This window comes from Neolamprologus brichardi, chromosome 23, assembly GCF_056152115.1.
Source record: "Neolamprologus brichardi isolate AB-2024 chromosome 23, ASM5615211v1, whole genome shotgun sequence".
In the NCBI taxonomy this organism is placed as follows: Eukaryota; Metazoa; Chordata; class Actinopteri; order Cichliformes; family Cichlidae; genus Neolamprologus; species Neolamprologus brichardi.
The window spans coordinates 21,820,334-21,842,436 of record NC_142125.1 but is presented as its reverse complement, the minus strand read 5'-3'; the positions used below and the strand labels follow the sequence as shown (position 1 = coordinate 21,842,436).

Sequence of the window (22,103 nt, the reverse complement as noted above, 5' to 3'; positions counted from 1 at the left end):
CTCCAGTTCAAAGACTCAGAAGGTGAAGACAAACAATAAAGAGAAAGGAAAAAGAGAAAAAGGGGTTCAGAGAAAACCCATGAGAGCTGTGAGAACCAGCCTCCTCCTTCAGTCTCCACTGAACTGACCTGGATTTTTCCGACAGCTCTGATGTTGATGTATTCTCACATATAACAACATGTGCTGTGTTTATAGGTTATCTTTCTCATTCCTTCTGTGGCTGTTTCAGCTCAGAGGTTTCAGCCTTTCTGCAAGGTCGACCAATGACAGAGCGAATGAACTGAACCCAATGACGGCCCTGTTTGGTTTATTTTAAAAACATGAAATAATTATGTAAACTCGGAAAATCACAATACTAAAAAAACAGAAATACCACATTTACTGTTTTCAGGTCTCTTAAAGTGTTTCCTTAGTTTTGAGTCCAGTCCTTGTACCGGACAATTTTCAAAGGAATGAGCCACTTAACACTGACCCATGAGTCATTCTAGCTCCTGTAGACTTCAGTCTAAATAGAGTGATTTTGTGTGGAAGAAAAGCTTCTCTGTGAGCAGAAGCTAATATGAAAAGATAGAAAATGGTCCTCTAATGTTTCTGGTGTATATATCTGTCTGCGCTCCTGTGCTGCTCCGCTAAGCTGTGCGTCACCGAGCCTCATTAAAAATTTCTGTCCCTCTGTCACATTTCTCCCCAAAGAAGGAAGGAGAGCTGGCAGTGAATCGACTCCACCTCCATATATCACAGGGTTAATGACCTCACCAACACAGCACTGTGAGGACATTAAAATGATCAGTTACAACCCAAAGATTAACAAGGAGATGGTTTTTGTCTCCTATCTGCATGCAGTCCATGTGTTATTTTATGTGTGGGGTACGTCAGTGCAAAGGAACATCTCTCAGTTATTCTAACAGCATGGCCACCTTGAGATCCTCTAAAATTTTTATCTCGTAGGTTCCTAAAAGACATCTTTTTCTGAAAGTCAAGGGTGGATAAAAGGAAGAGAGATGATATATTTTTATGCTATGACCTTGATGTGACTCCTCCATAGGTAATTCTGCACGCTTGAAATTATTAATACCCAGAGCTGGAAGGGAAAATCCTGCACAGTGACGAAAGCAGCTCCCTCAGGGGCAAATGCTTTTGCAGGCTGGCTGCTCCTTGGAGGCGGTGTTTTCTTAGGAGGAAGGCTTTATGTTACAAAAACAAAACCAAAAAACTTTGGGAGAGCTGAAGGTCACCGGGGAGAAAATTGTTGGGAAAGAAAGAGGAGGAAGACGGAGGAAGAGGGGAAAGGATGCAGCTGATGACGATTCATTGATGGAGATGACGGTGGACAGGGAGAGGGCAGAGGACAGTCGGAGGGAGGCAGACACACAGACGGTGGGTTAGAGGCACACCAGACAGTGAGCGAGAGCAAACGCAGAGCACGAGGAGACTATTTGAGCATTTTATGACATCTCTAGAGAGAAAAAGGAGACAAAACCCGTCCTTTTAAAGCTGCCTATTGTTTTACTGGTTTGCAGGAGCTGTTTAAGATATTTCTACACTCTTCACTCACAGAGCATCCAGTAATACTGACTCATGATAATAGACAAAAGGATGGATTTAAAAAATCTCTTAAAAATAGTCAAATGTTTAGACTGAGGGAAATAATACAAAGAACTGACAATAATTAAAGTAAAAAACAGCTGTGAAATCGTGATTGGTTTGCAGTTTCAAGTCTTGTGCAGCCTTTTTTTATTTTAAAATCTGTACTTTACTGCCCCCATGTGGCAGAATTATGTACACACATAATACTTATAAGGACAGAAATCATTAATCTATGGAAATCTGTGTTTTTTCTACCTGCAGATGTTTTCCTGTATTTCTGTGTGCTGCAAAGACAAAAGTCACTCTGTGTCTTAGGACTGTTTGTTACCTGTCCGCCCTTTGGCTGATGCTTAATGTTGGAGGTGGAGCCGATCTTGGACTTCACATTCTTCAGGTCAGGCAGAGGCTGATTGATGACCTTCAGCTGCCGCTGGACAGAAGATGGAGATTTGGGTGGGGTTCGGATCACCGCCACCTTCTTCTCCTGGAGGACGCTGAAGGACTTGGGCGTGTGGCTGCCCGGGGTGCGCGAGCCGGGCGTGCGGCAGGAGTAGCTAGGGGGCGTGCCGGGTGTGACGGCGGAGGAGCCCGGGGTGGAGGCGCCACTGTGGACTGATCGGGAACGCGCCGAGTCTGTACCTTAAGAGAAGAGAGGGCAGTAATGAGAAGATGAAGGAGGAGGAATGAAAAGAAAACCTTCAAACTATTGGATAGAATGGAGTGATCCTTCATCTGCTTCTTATGATGATAATGATGGAGGAGAAACACAGCACTGAAAAAGACCTGCTCAGTTTCCACCTAAGCAAACAGCCAAGATCACACACAAGTGTTTGCCGAGGAGCCCGAAAGCACAAACACAGGCAGCTGAATTCATTTAGCTGCTGGTGGCTTGTTGCTGCGTTACCGGGGAAGAACCAATAAGATTTTATCCTACATGAGAACAACAAACACACCTGTTGCTGTGATCCACACCTGCTTTTCTGATAAGATAACTGCAGGGTGGATAAAGCCTATTTAGACACGCTTTATAAATACCTGTTTCCAATGGAAACTAAAGCTTTTTCCCAATTTGTGTCACCCTCACCTTTGAACTATGACCTTGAAGCACTAACATACTAAAATTGGCTTCTATAAGCTGTAAAAACGTGAGATTTTTGGATACATTCATGCAGTGTGTGGTTTTGCAAATCTTTATGGAATCATTGTGATGTCATAGGGCATCGTTTGAAAAAATAAAAAGCGTGTCTAATGTCCAAGAGCTTAGGAAAGCCTGGAAGGCTATTGCTCAGGAGGACTTTAAAAGAATTACAAAAAAGTCTGGCACCTTGGAAGTAAAATATAAAGAAACGAGGGGTGGCTCAAGACTTTTGCACAGAACTGCAAAGTGTTGTGCTAACATATGAGGTCAATCGATCAGTCTCATGTTCCAGCGGCCCATTGTGGAAGGCACAAACATACTAAATTTAACTTCTTACAAGCAGTTTTTCTGGTCTTAAGGATCACCTGTATCAAACATTACTTCAGCTGCTGTTCTGTGTGATTACCCTCTTTGGTTTTCTTGGGGAAATAAATAAATAAAATAAAATCTATTTACTTTTTGGTACAGTAGAGCTACTCAAAATATGGGACACTGTCTCGATGCATGTGGACGAGAAGACAAGTCTCACATAAAGGGGGACATCTTCGACCCTTCTCGGAACAGGGCAAGATGGCTTTGTACCAGAGGAGAAGGAGAAAGAGGAGATCCTGGTACAAAACCAGGCAATAAGACAAGTGCATCCACAGACCTGACAAGTTTTCAGCTGGCGGTTTGATTAAATGATACCCAGAACAGCTGAATTGTGCTGGTTTATGAAAAGGGTAGTACACACTGTTGAATGAAAACCTCTTTCCGGACACCCAAAAGGCCAGATTCATTGCATTTTTAACCATTTGGATGAGAGTTTTCTGATGATCCAGCCCCATTAAACTTGCATGAGGTAAACAAGACTGGCCACTGAGACAGAAACAGAGATATCTGTTGCCATTTGCAACATTTCCAATCCAGTTCATGTTTGTTAGACAAAAACAAATATCCTTTTCTTTCAAAATCAAGTGACCCTAAACTTTTGTGCAGATTACTGTCCCTCCCTGAGCCAAGCTCTGCTTGAGGTTTCTTCCTGTTAAAAGAGAGTTTTCCTTCCCACTGTTGCCAAAACCTTTCTCATAGGGGTTCATCTGATCGTTGGGGTTTTCTCTGTATTACTGCAGGGATGAAGGAATGATGCTCTCTTCTATGGAAAATATAAGTCCTTATCTTAGAGTTATTAAAGCAAACAAGCATAAATAAACAGTATAAACTAATAAACAGATGTCGATGAAGATGGTGTGAAAGGTCTAAAAGGATCTACTAGGTGTTCTACCTGCCATACTAGGGGCTCTTCCAGACCTGGTGTCCGCTGTTCGGAACGCTTTACAGAAGAAGGGAATAAAAAGGGAAAATCAGGGGTAAAACAGCAGGTAGGAGGTGGAAGGTGTTGGGAGTTAAAGTATAATACAAATAATCTGGTGAGTAAAGAAGCAATTAATCTGGGAAGCAAACAATCTGAAGGTTTTGGACCGTGGAGATTCTTACAGGTTGGCCTGGAGGGGGTGCTGTTGTCCTCCTGTTCAGCAGCCGGGATGTGGCGTGTCAGAGACTTGGCCGGCCTGGGGAGGGACGACTTCTTCTCGGGGCTCCGGTACGCTCTCTCCTGGATTAACAGACACACAGCAGAGTTGAGATGCAGGCTGAGGCATGCACACGCTGGTCACAGCCACCCCTCAACCCTTGCTTTTATCCCCCACCCTCACTTTACCTTCTCCACCCATTTCTTAGACAGAGGTGATGGGCGTGAGCACGCGGAGGAGGGACGGGCCTCGCAGAGCTCCGCCTGTACGAGGGGGCTCCGTTTAAGGCTACAGGCAGAGCCGGGCCGGGGGGGCTCGCGATCGAACCCCCGACGCTGCATTGCCATCTTTAATATAACCGCCCTTGTGGGGCTCTTGACCGTGACCATGACAACAGGGAGGAAAGGCATGCAGGGTAGGTGGAAGATGTTCAGGATGGAAAACAGGCATGACAAGCAGATGGAGAAATGAAAAGTTGAGACAGGATGGAGTAAAAATGCAATGTGTTTATTTGTGGCTCAAACACAAACAGACTGTCTGTGTACGTGTGTGTTTTGATTTAACCGAACATATCTAAGAACATTGTTGTCTTTATAAAATATAAATGAACCACATGAACATTGGATTATTATTATTTCTGTTTGATTTAATAATCTTTAGGAATGAAATGAAAGGAACACGAAACAGAATTTGGCTGAAATCGTTTGAATGAGCTGCGTCGCGTGTTTTTAATGGTAAAATGTAAAAGATTTTTGCACTTTTGATGTCTATACTCACAGATTTTCTCTGTCGAGACTGACACAAGGACAGAAGCAAGCATGCAAGACAAAGTGATTATGGAGAGAGAAAAAAGCAGACATGCAAAAAAAGAAAAGAAAGCCCAAAAACAAAACAGAAAATATGAAGACGCCATGGCCTAAAGTCGTACAGAAAATGCACTCACCAACCACTTTGTTAGATAGAACTGTTCAACTGTTTGTTAATGCAAAAGCAGCAAATTACATTGGAGCAACTCAGTGCATTTAGGTCTGTAGATATGATCAAGCTGCTGAAGCTCAAACTGGGCATCAGAATGGGGATGAAAAGTGATTTAAGTGACTCCAAATGAGGCATGGTTGCTGATCTGATCTAATTTTCCAAGCAACCATCAGTAGTGTTTACAGAGAATGGTCTGAAAAAAAGAAAATATCCAGCAAGCAGGTAAAGATGCCTTGTTGATGTTAGAGGTCAGAGGAGAATAGCCAGAATGATTTGAGCTTATCGGAAGGCAGTAACTCAAAAATAAAAAGGCACACATGGGAATCACACGGGAATCCAGGTGAGGGGTAGCCAATAAGAAGAAAGCGGTCTTTTAGGGATCAACATTACTGAGAGATGATGAAAATACTCTTGGAATAACCTTAACTTTGTGAGGATTTCAATTGAAAGACAAAAAATAATAAACGTTGGCTGTTATACTTACAGTGGTCCTCTCCCTGGACTGGTGGGCCACACTGAGGGGCTGATGGTGCTCCACACCTGTGAAGCAAACATGTTCATCAGTGTGACACACACAAATGCACATTTGCTGAATACAAAGTGAAAAAGTGGACATATGAGCACATTCATATTACAGAAGCACCTTCTGTACACGTATCACGACATTTCACATCAACCTCACTTCGCTTGTTGACAGAACACACAACCTTCAAACATTTTCGGGAGACATACACACGCACACAAGTGTTAAACCAGAGTTATTCAATACCAGTCACAATGAATAACATCATCACTGAGCAGAAAAAAATAAAAGCATGAATTTGAAGCAGAGCGGGAACAAATACTCCATGTTTGACAAAATGAGAAAAAACAAAGCATGTTTAAAGCTTTTAGAAAAATAAAACTGGAAAAGAAACCCAAAGCAGACCAGACACGACAGAACTTTAAAAAATAACTCAGCAGCACACGATGTTTGCCAGCTACACTGCACCTTGCTTGATTCCTCAATAAGCCATCAATAGAGAGAGAGCAAAGACATCAAACGCCACATATCCAAAACTGATTTACATTTGAAAAAATGCTTTAATTATTTGGTTGTTGCTCTCTCTCTATCCACGGCACTGACTCCGGGTGAAAAGTGTTCACCTGTGGCCTTGCGTCTAGCAGAGCCGTGAAGCAGAGCAGGCCTAGGATGTCTGGCCGCCGCTTTGGCTACACCCTTTCGAGATGGGGAACGACTTTGGAGGGCTGACACCTTACTCTGGTCAGCCCTCCTGATGCCTACTAGCAGAGAGGAGAGACAAGGTTATACCGACATGCAAACCTCGGTTAGATGACAAGGATTATAAATTTCAGGCGTAAATACAGAATTGGAACCTTTTTTCTTCTTTATCTCCTCTCTTGGTGGATGGTGGCTCAGTACTTTGCGGGATACTTTAGACTCAGTGGTGGCCCTTGATCTGCCGGGGCCCCGTTTAGCGGGTCTGTCCGCCACCACAGGCTTACTGGTCGAGCTCTGGGGCTGAGGAAGGGCTTCGATTTGCTCAGTCATAATACTTTTGTCATCATCTGCAGTGGAGAAGGATCAACAGAGGGCTAATTCTCCACGCTCCTTGCTAGCTAGGAGCTAGCTTAGCACAAAAGACACATTTCCAAACAAGTTTTCTGGTTCTAGCAAGTTTTTAAACCAAAATTATTAAACTAAATAAACATTTAAAGGCTTTTAATCTTTTTTTAAACAAGTGATTTATTAACAGGTTTACTCTGGGTACCTTGTGAATCCATCCAGCCACTGTCTGTATCTAGGATGGACACGTCCATGGTGGTGTCATCGTTAGGTGCTTGATCGGTCTGGCTAAGAACATCCGAGGTCTCCTCCTCCACCTTCCTCACCTTCTTTCCATCCTCTTCTTCTATCATTTTATGATCTTCCGTTCCTTGCTTTTCCTCCTTTGTTTTCTCTTTCTTCACCCCTTCGTACTTGTCTGTCTTCTCTTTCACCTTATCTGTGTCTAAGTCCTCTTCTATTTTATCTGCCTCCATGTCTTCTCTGCCTCCTTCCTCTGTTTGCTGTGTCAGCTCGTGGTCAGAGCAGGGAGACAAGTGCGAACTGTCTGTTGCAGGTTCGTCGCTGTTTTGGGCGCTGTGACTCCATTCTTCTGCTCCAGACTTCGGATCTTCTTCCAACATCTGGTCACCCACCATCAGTCTCACTTGTTCTGTCTTTTGTTCTTCCTTCCCAGCTTCTTCAGTTTGACTCTTCCTTGTTTCATCCGGCTCTTGGGCTTCTTCCATTATCTCTTGAGGCTCCTCTGCAATCTCAATATCATCTTCCTCCTCTGCTTCTTCATCTATTTGTGCTTGAGGGATAATGATGATCGGAGAAGATATTTGAAGCTTCGGTGAGCCTTTCACCAGACTGCTTTTTTGCTGCTGGTTTTGGTCATTTTTCTCATCTGTGTGCTTTGTAGTAATTAAATCCTGAGCAGTGTTTGAGGTCTGTTGCCCACTTTGGATTGTCTTAGCTTTGTCTGTGCTCTCTTCTAAAGACTGAGATAATCCTGAAGCCAAGTCTTCGTTTGGCATTTCTGGTTCATCACTTCTTTCTTCAGATTCTTTCTGCTCAGGCTTCAGATTTTCTTTGTCTAACTCTGACTGTTTATTATCAACATTTTCAGATGCTTTTAGCTCTGATGGGTCATCTTTCTGTGCTTTCTCTCCTGCAATTTGGGTTTCTGACAATGTGTCATCTGGGGACTTGGGAGTTGTTGGAGTTGGAGGAACCTTGGTTCCAGTTTCTGTGGGAGCGAAAGTGAATGAACTGTCTGGTGGGATAGGTGAAGCCTCTCTTGATGGGTCTTTTTCAACATCTACCTCAGGGATAGCTTGAATCTTTATGTTCCCTGGCAACCCAGTCTCCAAACGAAATTCACTCAGTCTGTCTTTCGAGGTAGTCATTGGGATTCTTAGCCGATCCGGTTTCATTCCACTGGTTACAGCTTTTTCAAGGATCAGGGTAGACTTTACTGGTGAGCCTTTCTTTTCTACCACTGGTATTTGAGAGATCACAGGGGTAACCTCTTTGTAATCTTGTTGTTGTATTCCTTTTGAAACATCTTTTGCTTCCAAATCCCCTAGATCCTCCTCTACTTCCCCCTCTACAGAAGGGAAACGCTGGTGTGGAGAATCCCCGGGGCTGGGTACATCAGCGGGAGAAGGCATGGGCCCCGAATACTCACTGAAGACACAGTAGCCCACCTCCTCCAGCTGGTTTTCTTGTGAGACAACACTTGGGGCTTGATCTGTCAAGGCAAGCTTGGCTAAAGAACTTCCCACAAGGGCAGATACATTGGCTGGCACTGACTTTCTTCTCATGTAGTCAACCTCCATCCTCTCCAGGGATGGACGAGGAAGGGCACCAGCCAGGTCCAACATCTCAGAGAGGCTTCCTGATTGTTTAGAACTATCTGTGTGCTTATCAGAAGGTAAGGGCTCATCTGCCACGGTGGGGATATTTTCAGGTGTTTCAGTGTTAGTCGGGGTAATGGAGACAGCTGGTGGAAACGTAGGTGGATGGCTCACCACAGATGGAGTTGACGGATAAACCTCTGATTCATCATAGCTTCCACTGATTGGATACAAGCTTCCCATGAAGATCCTTGATTTCTCTTCCTTCACCGTCTGTCCGGCTGAAGACCCAGCAGTAATGTTCAAGGAAAGACTTCTTTGTTCCAGTCCCAGTTTACCAGAAGATGTGTTGACATTTTGCTCTTGTTGTTTCTCCATATTCTGCACAATATTTTCATCATCTCCACTTAATTTTGTCTCTGCCGTTGTGCTGAGCTCATAATAGCTCTGGGTTTGTGGCGACTCTTCTTCTCGACCCTCCATGGATGTGTCAAAGTAGGTTTTTGATCCTGACACGTGCTCTACAAAAACATCCGATCTGTCAAGTTCTGGACTTGACGTCAGAGTTTCTTGCGAAAGGTCTGTTTTTTGAATATCAGTGAGCAGTGGTGTGTCATGCAATCTACAGTCATTTGCACCATGCTGGTCCTCCTTATTGACCGCCTCAAAAACATCAGTTTTTTCTTTGCATTCATTCATATTTGACCCTGACTCACTTGGTAAGATAATTCCTGCTTCTTCTTTTTCTTCTGCCATAAGTTCTGATGAGGCCTCTGTCACAACAACTTCTTTTGCTTCTTTTTCTTTAGACTCTGAAAGTAATTTTCTGTCAGTGACCTCTTCTTTCCCACCCTCTCTGTCTTGATTACCCTGCTCTGTTGAGGAAGTGCAGCGGAGAGGTTTCTCTCTATCAGAAAGAAGGGGAGGGCCAGTCGAGGCAGGTTCTTCTCCTTCTGCCTTTGCTCTTTGTTTCTCAGGTGGCGACGGTTCATCTTCCGTCATAGTGGACTCACAAGATGGTTTACTGACTCTCTCTTCTGGCTGGGCTGTGAGTTTGAAGGATACTGTACAACTTTGTGTCGGGTCATGTTAGCTAAAAGCTTTGCTTGCAGCATCCACAAAAGCTAGCCAATACAGTCAAGCCGGCGCCGTCTGCACATAGATACAGTAGCTCTCCATCAAGCAATACACACAGCACAGTGTATTTTGTGGCAGGCCACAACAGCACAGAGGGGGGATCACAGCACCTAATATAGCGTGCAGAACTGGAATGAAGGAATGAGTTGCATGATGTTAGATGACAAGAAGAAAATGATACCCGAACACACTGAATTCCTATTGCAATACAGGAGGATTTATAAAATATGGTCATCAACATGGTGATCAAAATAAGTTACTTTTATTTGATGTATAAATGGTGTTACTGCAATTTCTACTGCAAACATTGGCATACTGTGGATATGAATGAATTGTTACAGTGAACAAATTATAAAACTAATATTTGCAATATAATCTTTATTAAGTTTCACAATAGTGATGAGCAATGAGGGTGAATCTTATTATCCTAAGTGTGTTTTTAGCAACAATAGGAAATTAACTTTTGCTCTGGGATGAAATGAAAACAACAGCGAAACTGAAAGCAGTGATACAACAGACTCAAAATACATTCAGGACTGATTTGTGAGGCACCCATACAGGTGGGTACTCTCAAAAACAGCTGCTTCACACACAAATATTCCAGCAAAACCCACATAAAAAATATAAAGAGCAATAATTCTAGCAACAATTACATCTACAAGGCTTTACAGTTTAGACAATGATATTTGCATTTGCAATGTAGCTGGCAATACAAAGGTGCAGAAATGGATCAACTGTAATATGGTTGATTGGGCGTTCTGATGTCGCTCCGATGGAAAGCAAATGGTAATGTTTTGGATGAAAAAGCACAAACTCAAAATGCTGCCACGTCATTTTGCAACTTCAGGTATTGAAGCGGAAGCTTAAGGATTTCAGAGCAACAAAGCTGCAGGAAGGCTGGCAGCAAAGCCTCAGTTGCATTACAGTTCATTAAGAGTTTTTGAACCCGCTACAGAACACAAGAGGAGCATGCAAAATAGGTTACGGGCAGACGTACACTCACGCTGTACCCTTACACAAACTGTATGCACACACAGAAAACCACACACACCTTTTTGTGATGGGTTGTGATCACCTTGATGACTTCCTCCATTGAGGGCCTCAGGGGTTTGGGCTTGCTGGAAGCCCAAAGCCTGGGGCTCTGTTAAATAATCTGTTTGTTCTAAGAGCAAATCTCTTGGCTGCTCATATGTCACATCCTCTTGGTGACTGTTGAGCTCCTCTGGAGCCTCCTCCTTCTCATCCTGCTGTTGACTGACAACCTCTACTTTATCATCTTTGGGCAGGGAAGGAAGACGCATAGATGAGACATGGAGGATGACAAAACTGGGATTACATGGTTTACAAGATACTTTCAGCTCTGATGGAGATGCATGGGATGCAATCGACATGACTTCTAGCTTGGTCTTTATAATTAAATACATAATATTTAACGGTTTGTGTACTAGATGTAGAAGCGGTTACAGCATCTTACTACAATAGTATATAACAGTTTATTAATCCTTAATAAAACTCTAAGCCATCTGTCTTTTTATTCATAGACGGTACGTAAAAAAGATGGGCATAGCCTCTGTGTCGGAAAAGTGCCTTAAAGTTAAGTCAGTATTTGTATTTTGAGGTTATTTAATATAAAAAAGGGATATTGTACTTATAAATATACATAGATAAGTTATTATTAAGCTATTAAAAGTACATGTGACTGGGTGCTGGTTTGTGGAAGCTGCCATGTCACCCTACCATCTTAAATGCAGTTGCTAGGAAGAACGGTTTACATATTTGGCCACACCTGATAATGAGCTGGCTAAAAATAACAACAGCTGGTTATAGGCTAATAAAACTCACACTTTCCTTCTGATTAACAGTTTGATTAGGTTCTTACATTGTATGAGAGTTTATTCACTAAGTGTCCGAGTCCAACAATGTTACATTCACTTCAAAGAAAGTTTCACTAACAGCAGGTAACAGAGGCTAATAGCGGCTAAGTGAGGCTAACAGCAGCACTCACTAACATAAAATTTCAGGATATCCTCAATAACTGACCTCAGTATCACTGTCATTGGAGAGAAATGAGCTTCCTTGATTCACTGACCTGTATTGAACTCCTTTCACAAAGTTTTACAGCCTCCTTCAAAGTAAATAAAGCACGATGCCTCTCACCCAGCATTGACAGCTGAGGTAAACAGTGGCCTAACTGCCTACACCATGGGGCGATCTGGTCCAGAGTTGCTTTTGCCATGTGAGAACACTTACTACAGGTGAACAGTGGACAAATCTTTTGAGGTGACTACAAAATATTTAACTGATTGTTAATTGACTGTATTAGATTTCCTTCTTTTTCCTTATTTATTGCTAAGTGTTGATATTATTCAAGTATCTTAAAATATAGTGTGTACAACATTGCACTTCTTACACACACAGAAGCAGAAACATGTCGACCAGCCTCGTCGGTTATGGGGTACAGTCTAATTTTAACATTTTTTATCTGTCTTTGATGACTAAAGCATGTTTGTCCTATATCAATCCTTGATTGCAATCTACAATTTACTGAGATCTAGCGGTACAAATTTTAGATAGTATAACTTTAAACCTGTTGGCCAGAAGGGGGCGACTCGTCTAGCAGATGGAACAATAACAACCGTATTTGTCACGTCTTTTACAACCCCAACAGACATTTTCCTGAAGAGTGTGGTGTCTCATGTACTAGCTTAAATTCTTATTGAGTAGAAAAGCCATTAAAGTCAACATTACACGAAATCAGTGTATGATTAAGCGTGGGGCCTACATTGTGGTTCAGAGTCAGATTCATTCTCTGCCACCTCAGGTTTCAAAAATCTAAGATGGCAATGACTGAAAAAAAAGCATTACTTCACAAACCAGCTGTCAAAGTGGCTATTTCAATCTTTTTAATACAGTCTATGAGCATATCTCATTATTATGATTATTATTTTGCACCACAGATCTAAATTTCAGACACGGAGTAGAGAACTAACCCTAAACCATGCAGTGAGACTATACAACGCTAGACTTTTGTAATTGCATGCCACATGTCAAGAAGAAACACACAGATATGTTAAAGAGCTGAAAGTCAGACTTGGAAAAAATCAATACACAGAGTGAGATAGGGAACAACAGAGGAGATGCTGAGGGGTGGAAAGCAGACTAATGAAATGAAGGACTCCAGTGGCTGGTAATGTACCATTGCCTGAATGGAGGAAGAGTGTTTGTATTGCCTAGTCCTTGTGTGCGGGGTTCACGACTCAACTAACTGTTATGTGTTTTAAAACCAATGCAGGAGTGTGGACAGGACAGGGCGGCATGCTATGCATGCTCCAAACTCCTTAAAGATGATATGACAATCAGCTGGCATGCAGACAGAGCACCGTGAAATTAAACGGTAGGGGGAAAAGGAAAGAGAGAGAGGAGGAAGAGGGTGCCCTGTCTTTAAATCCTAGGGACAAGTGTGTTTGGGTGTCTTTTAGAGACATTTGTGCCACTCTCACAGCCATTCACACCGTCAACCTGGATAGCCTGGATTGGCTTTAAGTGTGTATAGGTGTACCTTGTGCCACGGGCCCAATCTGCTCAGCGGATGGAGAGGGGGGAGGGGAGGGAGGCAAATTGGCTGAGTCATCCACTGCGAAGGAGAGAGAGAGAGAGAGAGAGAGAGAGAGAGAGAGAGAGAGAGAGACACACACCGGGAAGACAAGACGTGGATGGGAGGAAGGAAATGAAGGCGATTCACTCTGCTGACCTTATCTCTTTGTGAGGTCTCCCTTTGAATTCAGATCTTGGCAGGTTGTGTGTGCTTCATGAATGGTAAGTGCTCAGCACAAGACTGGACGCTTTCTCTGAGATTTAATAAGTTGGGCCTTTTGTTTGCTGCCCATTGAGGATAAATGCAAACAGAGTCACTAATTTACCCAAATGATGCAGAGAAACTATAACTATACTATAAATATTGTTGGTTCTCATTTAAATTCTAACATGGTGTTGTAGCACTGCATTATCTAAATTACAAGCTTATTTCTTGCCTAGTTTTTTTCTGTCTGTTTTCAGGGTTTATTCATTCAGTTTTCTTGGTATTTATTTATTCAGCTCAACTTTTTATGAATGCTTTTAGTAAACACTTTAATTGTTTATTGGCAGCAAACATTGCTGGAACCCTGATATCATGCAGTCACTGGACTGCAGAGAAGTGGATCTTGATGCTGTTTCCATGTAGATGTAATGCTGTCTCTTTAATGTTGTCTTTTTTTTTTTTTTTAGCAGCCAACTAATTTGGTTGAGAATAGACACTTTAAACAATGTATAGTGCTTTGCAAAACTCTTAAAGCCACCCCTTGTTTCTTTATATTTTGCTTCGAATGGAGCCAGACTTAATTTTTATTTTTAAAGGGCTCTTGAACAATAGTTCTCCAGGTTTTCTGAAGGACTTTCAAGTGATTAGTTGGACATTGGCTGCTTTTTCCACTCGTTTTCAGTCCAGCCGTTGTACCATTTTAAGAGGAATGTTTTTGTTTGCTAGCCACTTACACTGACCTGTGAATCATTCGAGCATAAAACACTCAAGGAATGAACCAGTTGTATTGTGTCTACATATAACCGACAACTTGGCAAAGAGCCAATTTTAAATTGTATCTTTAGACACTTTGTTACTAGCAGCCTGTCATAAAAACACATAATTTGTTCTCATTTCTTTAGTTGAATCTCTGAAAAATACCAAAGATAACACAGTTTCTCATAAAATAGTATTTTTGCACCAACAATGTGATTCCCAAAGAGATTTTGAAAACTTTGCATATCTCATCATGGTGTGCAGTGTGTCCTTAAAAATAATTGAAGAAACTGGGCAAAACAAGAAGTATCAGGCTTACAAACCCCAAACCCTAAAATATTGACTATGTATGGAGGAGGTCAGTAGAGAGGAACGAGAGTGACAGCCATCTACAGCCATCTGTGAAACACGGTGGAGGCTCTGTCGTGGTTTGAGCTGCATGTCAGCCAGTGGTGTTGGAAGTCTTGTCAAAATGTAGACACAGAAAAGTAGCATCAGATTTTGACTGTGCAATACAATCTGGAAACGATCTGATTGGTAGCAGCTTCATCGTTTGATTGACTGGCCTCTCCACAGCCTGGAACTTAACATCATTGAAGCAGTCGATTGGCAACAGCTTCATTTTCAGCATGACAATGATCTTAAACTCACTGCCAAAATCATAAATGTTAGAAAAGAATAAAGCTGAAGAATAAAGCTGGTCACACCAAATATCGACTTTCAAGCTCATTAGAAACTTTACTGCATTTCCATGGATGTTTGGACATTTCAATAAATCACTGAACCTATTTCCCATTCTCCTAGTAAAATATAAAGAAAAGAGGCTGGCTCAAGACTTCACAGTATAATTATATACTGCAATTATATAATAATTTAACCCTTCAGTTTTGTGCATTTGCTGATTGATGATGATGATTATAACTGTTCGAGACAGTTTATCTATAGCCTAGTAGGTTTATAATCATAACTTTTTTGATAACTTTTTCCCCCTTTTTGGCTACTTTCATTTTTTGATATTTGTTAACTTTTGTGCTCAATTTCAATCCGGTCCACTGCTCTCTTAAATCTTATTGTAATTCTACTTTGTCAGACGAGTTGAGCTGATCCTTCCACTTAACACCCTATGGGAATCACCAATTTTACACCCACCAGAGAGCCATCACTGTACCTTCCCCAATGTCCTTCTGCCTTTGTTAACACAGCTACAGCAGACTGTCCATGTTCAGCACTTTAATTTGTTCAAGTGCCTTCATGGGATTGACTGCTCTTGCCCAGCATGATGGAGCCAATCACAATCCTCACAGCTGTAGACCCATCTGGTGGTGTGTGCAGGCAGTCCAATCAATGCCATTGATACAACTTTGCATGCACATGCTTTTGCACACGCTCGCAAACACACCGCGCGCCTACCTGACGTCCCAGGATGCGCAGCCGCCCCGCCCCTGTGGTATCCATTCTCTCTATAGGTCGAGCTGTAGGCGGAGTAGCCATTCTCGCCATTCTCCTGGCCGTTGGAGGCCCAGTGCCCCTCTGGCTGCTGACCGTCTGCCATGCCTGCTGGGAAACCGGGGAGGGGAAGGGTCACCTGTTGTGTCTAAGGGTGGGGGGCGGGAGAAAAGACAACGTATTATATAATAATAATAATAATAAACAGATGAGTCTTGGCAGAGATGAGTCTTTGCTGCAACAATAAGAAGGAGGAAACCCCCTGCGTGGTGAAGTTTACAGAATTGGCCACTAGAGGGAGCAGTGTGCTACGCTGATCCTTTACCGGCCGGCCTTTGTCTCAGCATCCACGTGCTGAGACAGGAGGGAGAATATGTGCATCTCATTGGTCACAATTCATTAGTTTCTTTGTTTGGTCTTGCTTTTATCATAAAGGTGTATATGGCAACACCGCCTGATAAAATACATGCCTTCATTGTACGATTATTTGGATTAACCCCCTCTGCCTCCCCCCCTTAGCCCCACAGAGTGCAGGGATGGAAAAAAAAAGCAGGTGATTAGTAAAAAACAAACAAATTCTCTCAATTTTTAATCCAAAATATGTGACACTCTGCTGCAGAGAGGCTATGACACCGTGGTTGAACACACCCTTGATATCCCATAAGGAGGCTGTTACCATGGCAACCACAACGGGCCTTAAGGGTAGGTGGGGAGGGCGTCCGGCAGATGGGTTTGACAGGCTCACCCTATTCAGTAGCAAACAAGTGCTCAGTATGGGCACAAATCTCGGAATATAACACAGCGAGCACATTTCCACCAATTACAATAACAAAAAGCTTTGTTGCATTCAAGTACGTGCTGCTGAAGTATCTACGTTTTAATCAAGCACGCAGCCTCACTTAAAGCTATGTTTTACCCTCCAGAGCAAACACATAATGTTGCCTCCCGTGACTGCCAGCCTCCCTAAACAGGATCATTATAAACAAGCAGCTGCAAATTATTTCATCATAACAAACCAACAAGAAGACTAATTTCTTCTTCCTCTCCCTTCTGAGGCACAACCTTCATGCAGGCAGGCGGGTGGATGGGTCGGTCAGTCAGACTCTCAGCAGAATGTTAATACATCTATTATACTCCCAAACTATGCAATAAAAATAACCATCACACCAGCGATTGTGTCGCCTCATCCTCACTCCTTTCCTGTCTCCTTTCCCACACTGCAGCATGATGACAGGCCCGCAGTGATCGGGGCTAATGTCTGCTGCAGTGTGAGGCTCAGACAGAGAGGGAGAGAAAGAGATGAAGAAGGAGTAGGAGGAAGACCTACTGACACTCAAAGATACTAGGCCAAACTGTCTGAGACTGAAAATCTCAGCCCAGGGCTCAGTCTAGTCCCAGCTGTTGCTAAGGAAGAAAACTGGTGCGCTGACAGCCACATGGTGCTCATGGTGGTTCAGAACCGCTCTGACCTGCTTTTAGCTTTTTTTTCAGCAATATTGTGCCACACCTGGCATTCACACATTATCCCTGCAAAGGAATGCCATAAACCCTGGCTGTTTAAATAAAGACGTTGAGTAAAAAACAGGTTAATTTACAGAGTTTGGGCCAATTAAAATCTTCAATTAAAGAGTACTGCCTGTTTGCAGTACTATTAAATTACACATTGACCTTAGGGGCAGAACATGTATTTTTTCCATACTTCTGAAGGATACTGATAAATAAAATTACAGCAAAGACATTCAAGAAATGCGTGTGGATTGGTGTGCTTCTAAACAGCATCCAGACATGGTCAGGACAACCTGCTGAAGTTTAAACTGAACATCAAAATGAGGAAGAAAGGTGATTTGTTCTCCATTCTGCATCCTCAATTCAACTATGATCTCTACAGTTTACAGAGAATGGTATGAAAGAGCAAATATCCTGAGGAGAATAGCCAGACTGCTTTGAACTGATAGGATGGTAACAGTAACTCAAATACTCAGAATTACAACCAAGGCATGCAGAAGAGCATCTCAAGAAGACCACACTGGGTGCCACTCCTGTCAGCTAAGCAGGAAACTGAGGCTACAGTTCACACAGGTTTGCCAAAACTACACAACAGAAGATTGGAAAATTGTTGCCTGGTCTGGTGAGTCTCAATTTTTGTGACATTCAGATGTAACTTGATTTAAACAACATAAAAGCATATATCCATCCTGCCTTATCACGATTCAGGCTGGTGGTGTAATGATGTGGTGGATATTTTCTTGGCACCTTTTGGCCTCCTTAGTACCAACTGAGCATCCTTTAATTACCACACCCTACCTGAGTATTGCTGCTAACTATGTCCATCCATTTATGTCCACAGTGTACCCATAACACACCCATCAGGTGTCAGAAAGAGTTCACTGTACTCAAATGGCCCCTGCAGTCAGCAGATCTCAGTCTGGTAGAGCATCTTTGGGATGTGGTGGAGTTGGAGATTCTCATCATGGATGAGTAGTTGGAAATAACAACTCTGTGATGCTATTACTTTAATATGGTCTTAATATGGTGTTTGGTGAGTGTATAACCAAGCAAATTCAGATTTTTTTAAATACCCAGATTAGAATTATACTTAATTTATTCTGTGACCTTTGGACTTAAGTAACACTTTATACTGAAGTCACGCCAAATTTTCTGTTTTTTTCTGTTGTTTGGCTTTGCCAATTCTCCAGACCTTGCTTTCCAGGCATACCCTGTCATCCTCGTACACTTGACATGATTCGACATTGCCCTCTCGCACCGGTTCCCCTTGGTTGTTTACCAGTCTTACTGTGTTAGAAAGGGATAAAGTCTGCAGTGGCTATTTTCCAACCACAACACCAAAAGATTAGAAGATTAAATGAGGCGTATTCTGCAGTGATGAAAAGCCCTATAACGGTTTTCCTCCCATGTTTCCCACAGCAATCCCTCCCTTTTAAGACACAACATACTTTAAGAAATACACTCTGCAGGGTTGAACAGACAAAGTACAACAAAATGAAGTTTGATCTTTATATTTTTAGGCATTTTTTAGATACAATCCTAACAGCAATAGCACAGCATGAGGACCATCACATTTTTCTAATGCTTAGAGGGTTAGCTCAACAGCACTAGGAGTCAAAAGTGATCCGTCAAATTCCATCACATCTCGAGTTTGATGCCTTAAATGAAACGTTCCAGCGTGATCGCTCACAGAGAAGAAGAAGAGAAGGTGTGGCAGCAGGCCTGAGGCTAATTGGACATGAGCGGGTTTCTCTTCTTCGTCTTTCTTTCCTCTTTTACTGCCATCGTCTCTCGCTCTCATGACCCCCTGCTGCGCTCCTCTCTACCTTCCACCCCCAGCATCTCATCACACCACCCAAGCTCTAATCCCACCACATTTCCCTCCCTGTCTGCACCTCATCCCCCCTTCCAACCCCACCCCAATCTGGGTCACCCATCATGCCTCCGTAGAGCGCCACTCACATCGGAATGTCACCATCCATTTAGGATGGAGGATGGAATCTCTGGCAGCCTGTCTCAGTAGGCCAACCTGGCCTTAATCCTCTGTGGGAGAGGCCGAGTGTGTGTTTGAATGTGTGTGTGTTGGAGAACCTTTGTGTTTGCAGCTAGGATCAGCACGGTCACTAGGTAAGATTTTCTACACCACACTACAGATTAACAGTATCATTTAATCTCTTCTATTTGCTTTCGAGCAGACTAATCTCACGATAGTATCTACTGAATATCTGTATGAGATGAACGCATTATAGAGATATAGATATTTTATCTATTGTTCGTGCCTTTTTTCAAGCAAATCAGCTTGTTACACGCGCATTGGTGCACTGGATGATGGCTGACTGTCACACTGAACAGAAGAACTGTGAAGTACTAAAGGACAAAAAAGTTTCCCGTGATCTGTAATCAACCCAGAATCCAGTGGCTTCCTCCTCTGGCAGCAGATGGACAGATTATGTTTTGCTGACTCAGCAGAACATGTGGCGGGGGGCTGGGGGGGTATGAAGCGTAATGAGTGCCTTCAGCGAAGTGTGAATGAACTGTGTAAATGCTGGAGAGCAGCACAATGAGCAAGGCACGCGCACACACAAACTCACAGCCGTGAACACGAGGCAGGGGTGATATCCACTCCTTACAGATTAAGTGCCGTAATAACTAGGGTAGAAGTGCACTGAGATTATATTAGCACTTCTTTCAGAGGCACTATTTTCTAGATAATGTTGATATTACTCAGTAAAAAAATATTCCAATTAAAAATACATTAAATATTTTAAATCACGTGATAATGAAACTGTAAAAAAGCTCAAGGTTGTTTGTGTCCTACTTTTTATTTATTAATACATTAAACAATAACCTGAGTATCAAAAACTAATGTCACCAGCCTTTCTTTTTGGTGTGTTTACATCACTATGTATCTGCATTCCTATCAAATAACTGCTTCAAGAGATCTAAGTGACTGTATCCGGGACTCCTTCCCTTTCTTTGGTCACAGATCCAGATCTGTCCATGTATCTCCTGCCAAGAAGATGAGCTAGACTCATACATGGTAAAATAAGATTTTTATCGACTCATAAAACTCAACAATTGACGATTACTTAGTTTTTTAAAACATCGTTTATGTTGCTGCCTCGTGTCTCGGTGCTCTATTTTTTCTCTTCTCTTCCCCATCACACTCTTCCAGTCATGGTGGATGTCTGCCCCTCCCCGAGCTCTTGGGTCTCTTGAAGGACTCTTTCCTGTTAAAAGGGAGTTCTTCCTCCCCACCGCTGATAAGTTGTTCCTCAAAAGGGATCGTAAAATTGTGGTACTTTAGGATATAACCTCCTCAAACTCTCCTTAAACCTCTTTAATTTGTCAGTAATGATTGGGGTTCATATATACAGTTTTACCAATAAACTTTTCAACATGTCCACATACTTACTAAAGAGGACAATATAACAACACTGGATGACTGATTTGACTGATAAGTCCTGTAAGTTTTGAGGTAGAGGCTCCATGGATCAGACTTTTGTCCAGCACGTCCCACAGATGCTAGATTAGATTGTGATCTGGGGAATTTTGAGGCCATTCCTGAACCATTTTTACTTTGTGGCAGGGTGCATTATCCTGCGGAAAGAGTCCACAGCCAGCAGGGAGTACTGTTTCCATGAACTGGTGCACATGGTCTGCAACAGTGCTAAGATACATAGTTCGTGTCAAAGTAACATCCACCTGGATGGGAGGACCCATAGTTTTCAAACCATGACACTTGCCGGTCACATGATGTAAAAGAAAACCTGATTCATCAGACGAGGCCATCTTCTTCCATCGTTCATGGTCCGGTTCTGCTGCTCATGTACCCATTGTGGGAACTTGTGGTGGATAGAGGTTAGCGTGGGCACTCTGACTGATCTGTGGCTATGCACGTTCTTCTGCAACAAGCTGTGATGAACAATTTGATATGCAGTAGCTTGTGTGCTGGATCAGACCATACGGGCCAGCATTAGCTGCCCATGTGCATCGTTGACCTGTGGCCACCCATGACGCTGTCTCTGGTTCAGTGCTGTTCCTTCCTTGTATCACTTTCAACAGAAACTGATCACTGCAGACTGGGAACACCCAGAGGAGCTGCAGTTTCGGAGATGCTCGGAACGATTCATCTAGCTATCACAATCTGGCCAGTTTGTCAGACTTGCTCAAATCCTTATGCTTGTCGCAATGGTCATAATGTGATGTCTAACTGGTGTATGTAAGTTATACTTGGTAGGTTTTAACTTAATTTTAAGTTATTATTACTGTTAGTAATTTCTGAGCAAATTTTCTTGACCCTTCCAAAATTTCTCCAAGCTTGAAAAAAATCCTTCAAATTTGGACATATGTGCATTAGTTAAACACATTGCCTGCTGCAGCTGTCACCGAAACACGATGTAGCCTGAACTGATATGTGTTCATCACACAAACAAACCCATACAGATGCTTAGTCATCATCATAGTAACCATGACAATATATTCACTTTATGTAATCTAAATGCTCCTCACTCAAAAACAATGACAACAGTAAGTTCATTAATGTGTGCTATGCAGTTCATTTTAAGTAACCCACACCTACAAACTGATGTTCCCCCTTTTAAGGCAATTCAGGGTTGAGTTTAACTGAAAGCGACTGCTGGCTTTCTGCACCCTTTATTTTCAGCCCCCAACCTCATCACAGCAGTACATGTTCCCTGGCATGCATCAGCCCCATCCTGCAGTGATGTCATTGTTTCCATGGTGATATAACAGCCACTGCGACCAGTAGAGGAGTGTGACTTTGACCACGTTATGGATCCACAAAGAGGTCAGCAGAGCCTGCAGGATCCGGGGG

At 42.6% G+C, this 22,103-nt stretch overlaps 1 protein-coding gene across 3 annotated transcripts in view; it reads right to left on the bottom strand.

Annotated features, from left to right (window-relative positions):
- LOC102777466 (uncharacterized) overlaps positions 1-22,103 on the bottom strand; it is a 79,458-nt gene that overhangs the window by 7,173 nt on the left and 50,182 nt on the right. For 2 of the 3 annotated variants that reach the window (XM_035908587.2, XM_035908589.2), the window contains exons 4-12: positions 15,725-15,908; positions 13,319-13,393; positions 6,987-9,668; positions 6,592-6,783; positions 6,361-6,498; positions 5,699-5,754; positions 4,202-4,319; positions 3,990-4,037; positions 1,916-2,226 (exon numbers count right to left, since the gene is read on the bottom strand). In XM_035908587.2, the coding sequence (XP_035764480.2) occupies positions 1,916-2,226; positions 3,990-4,037; positions 4,202-4,319; positions 5,699-5,754; positions 6,361-6,498; positions 6,592-6,783; positions 6,987-9,668; positions 13,319-13,393; positions 15,725-15,866 (3,762 nt within the window). In that variant the 5' untranslated portion in view covers positions 15,867-15,908. Of the gene's footprint in view, positions 1-1,915; positions 2,227-3,989; positions 4,038-4,201; positions 4,320-5,698; positions 5,755-6,360; positions 6,499-6,591; positions 6,784-6,986; positions 9,669-10,810; positions 11,036-13,318; positions 13,394-15,724; positions 15,909-22,103 lie in introns of all 3 variants that reach the window. The other variant, XM_087836894.1, reaches the window with a different exon arrangement.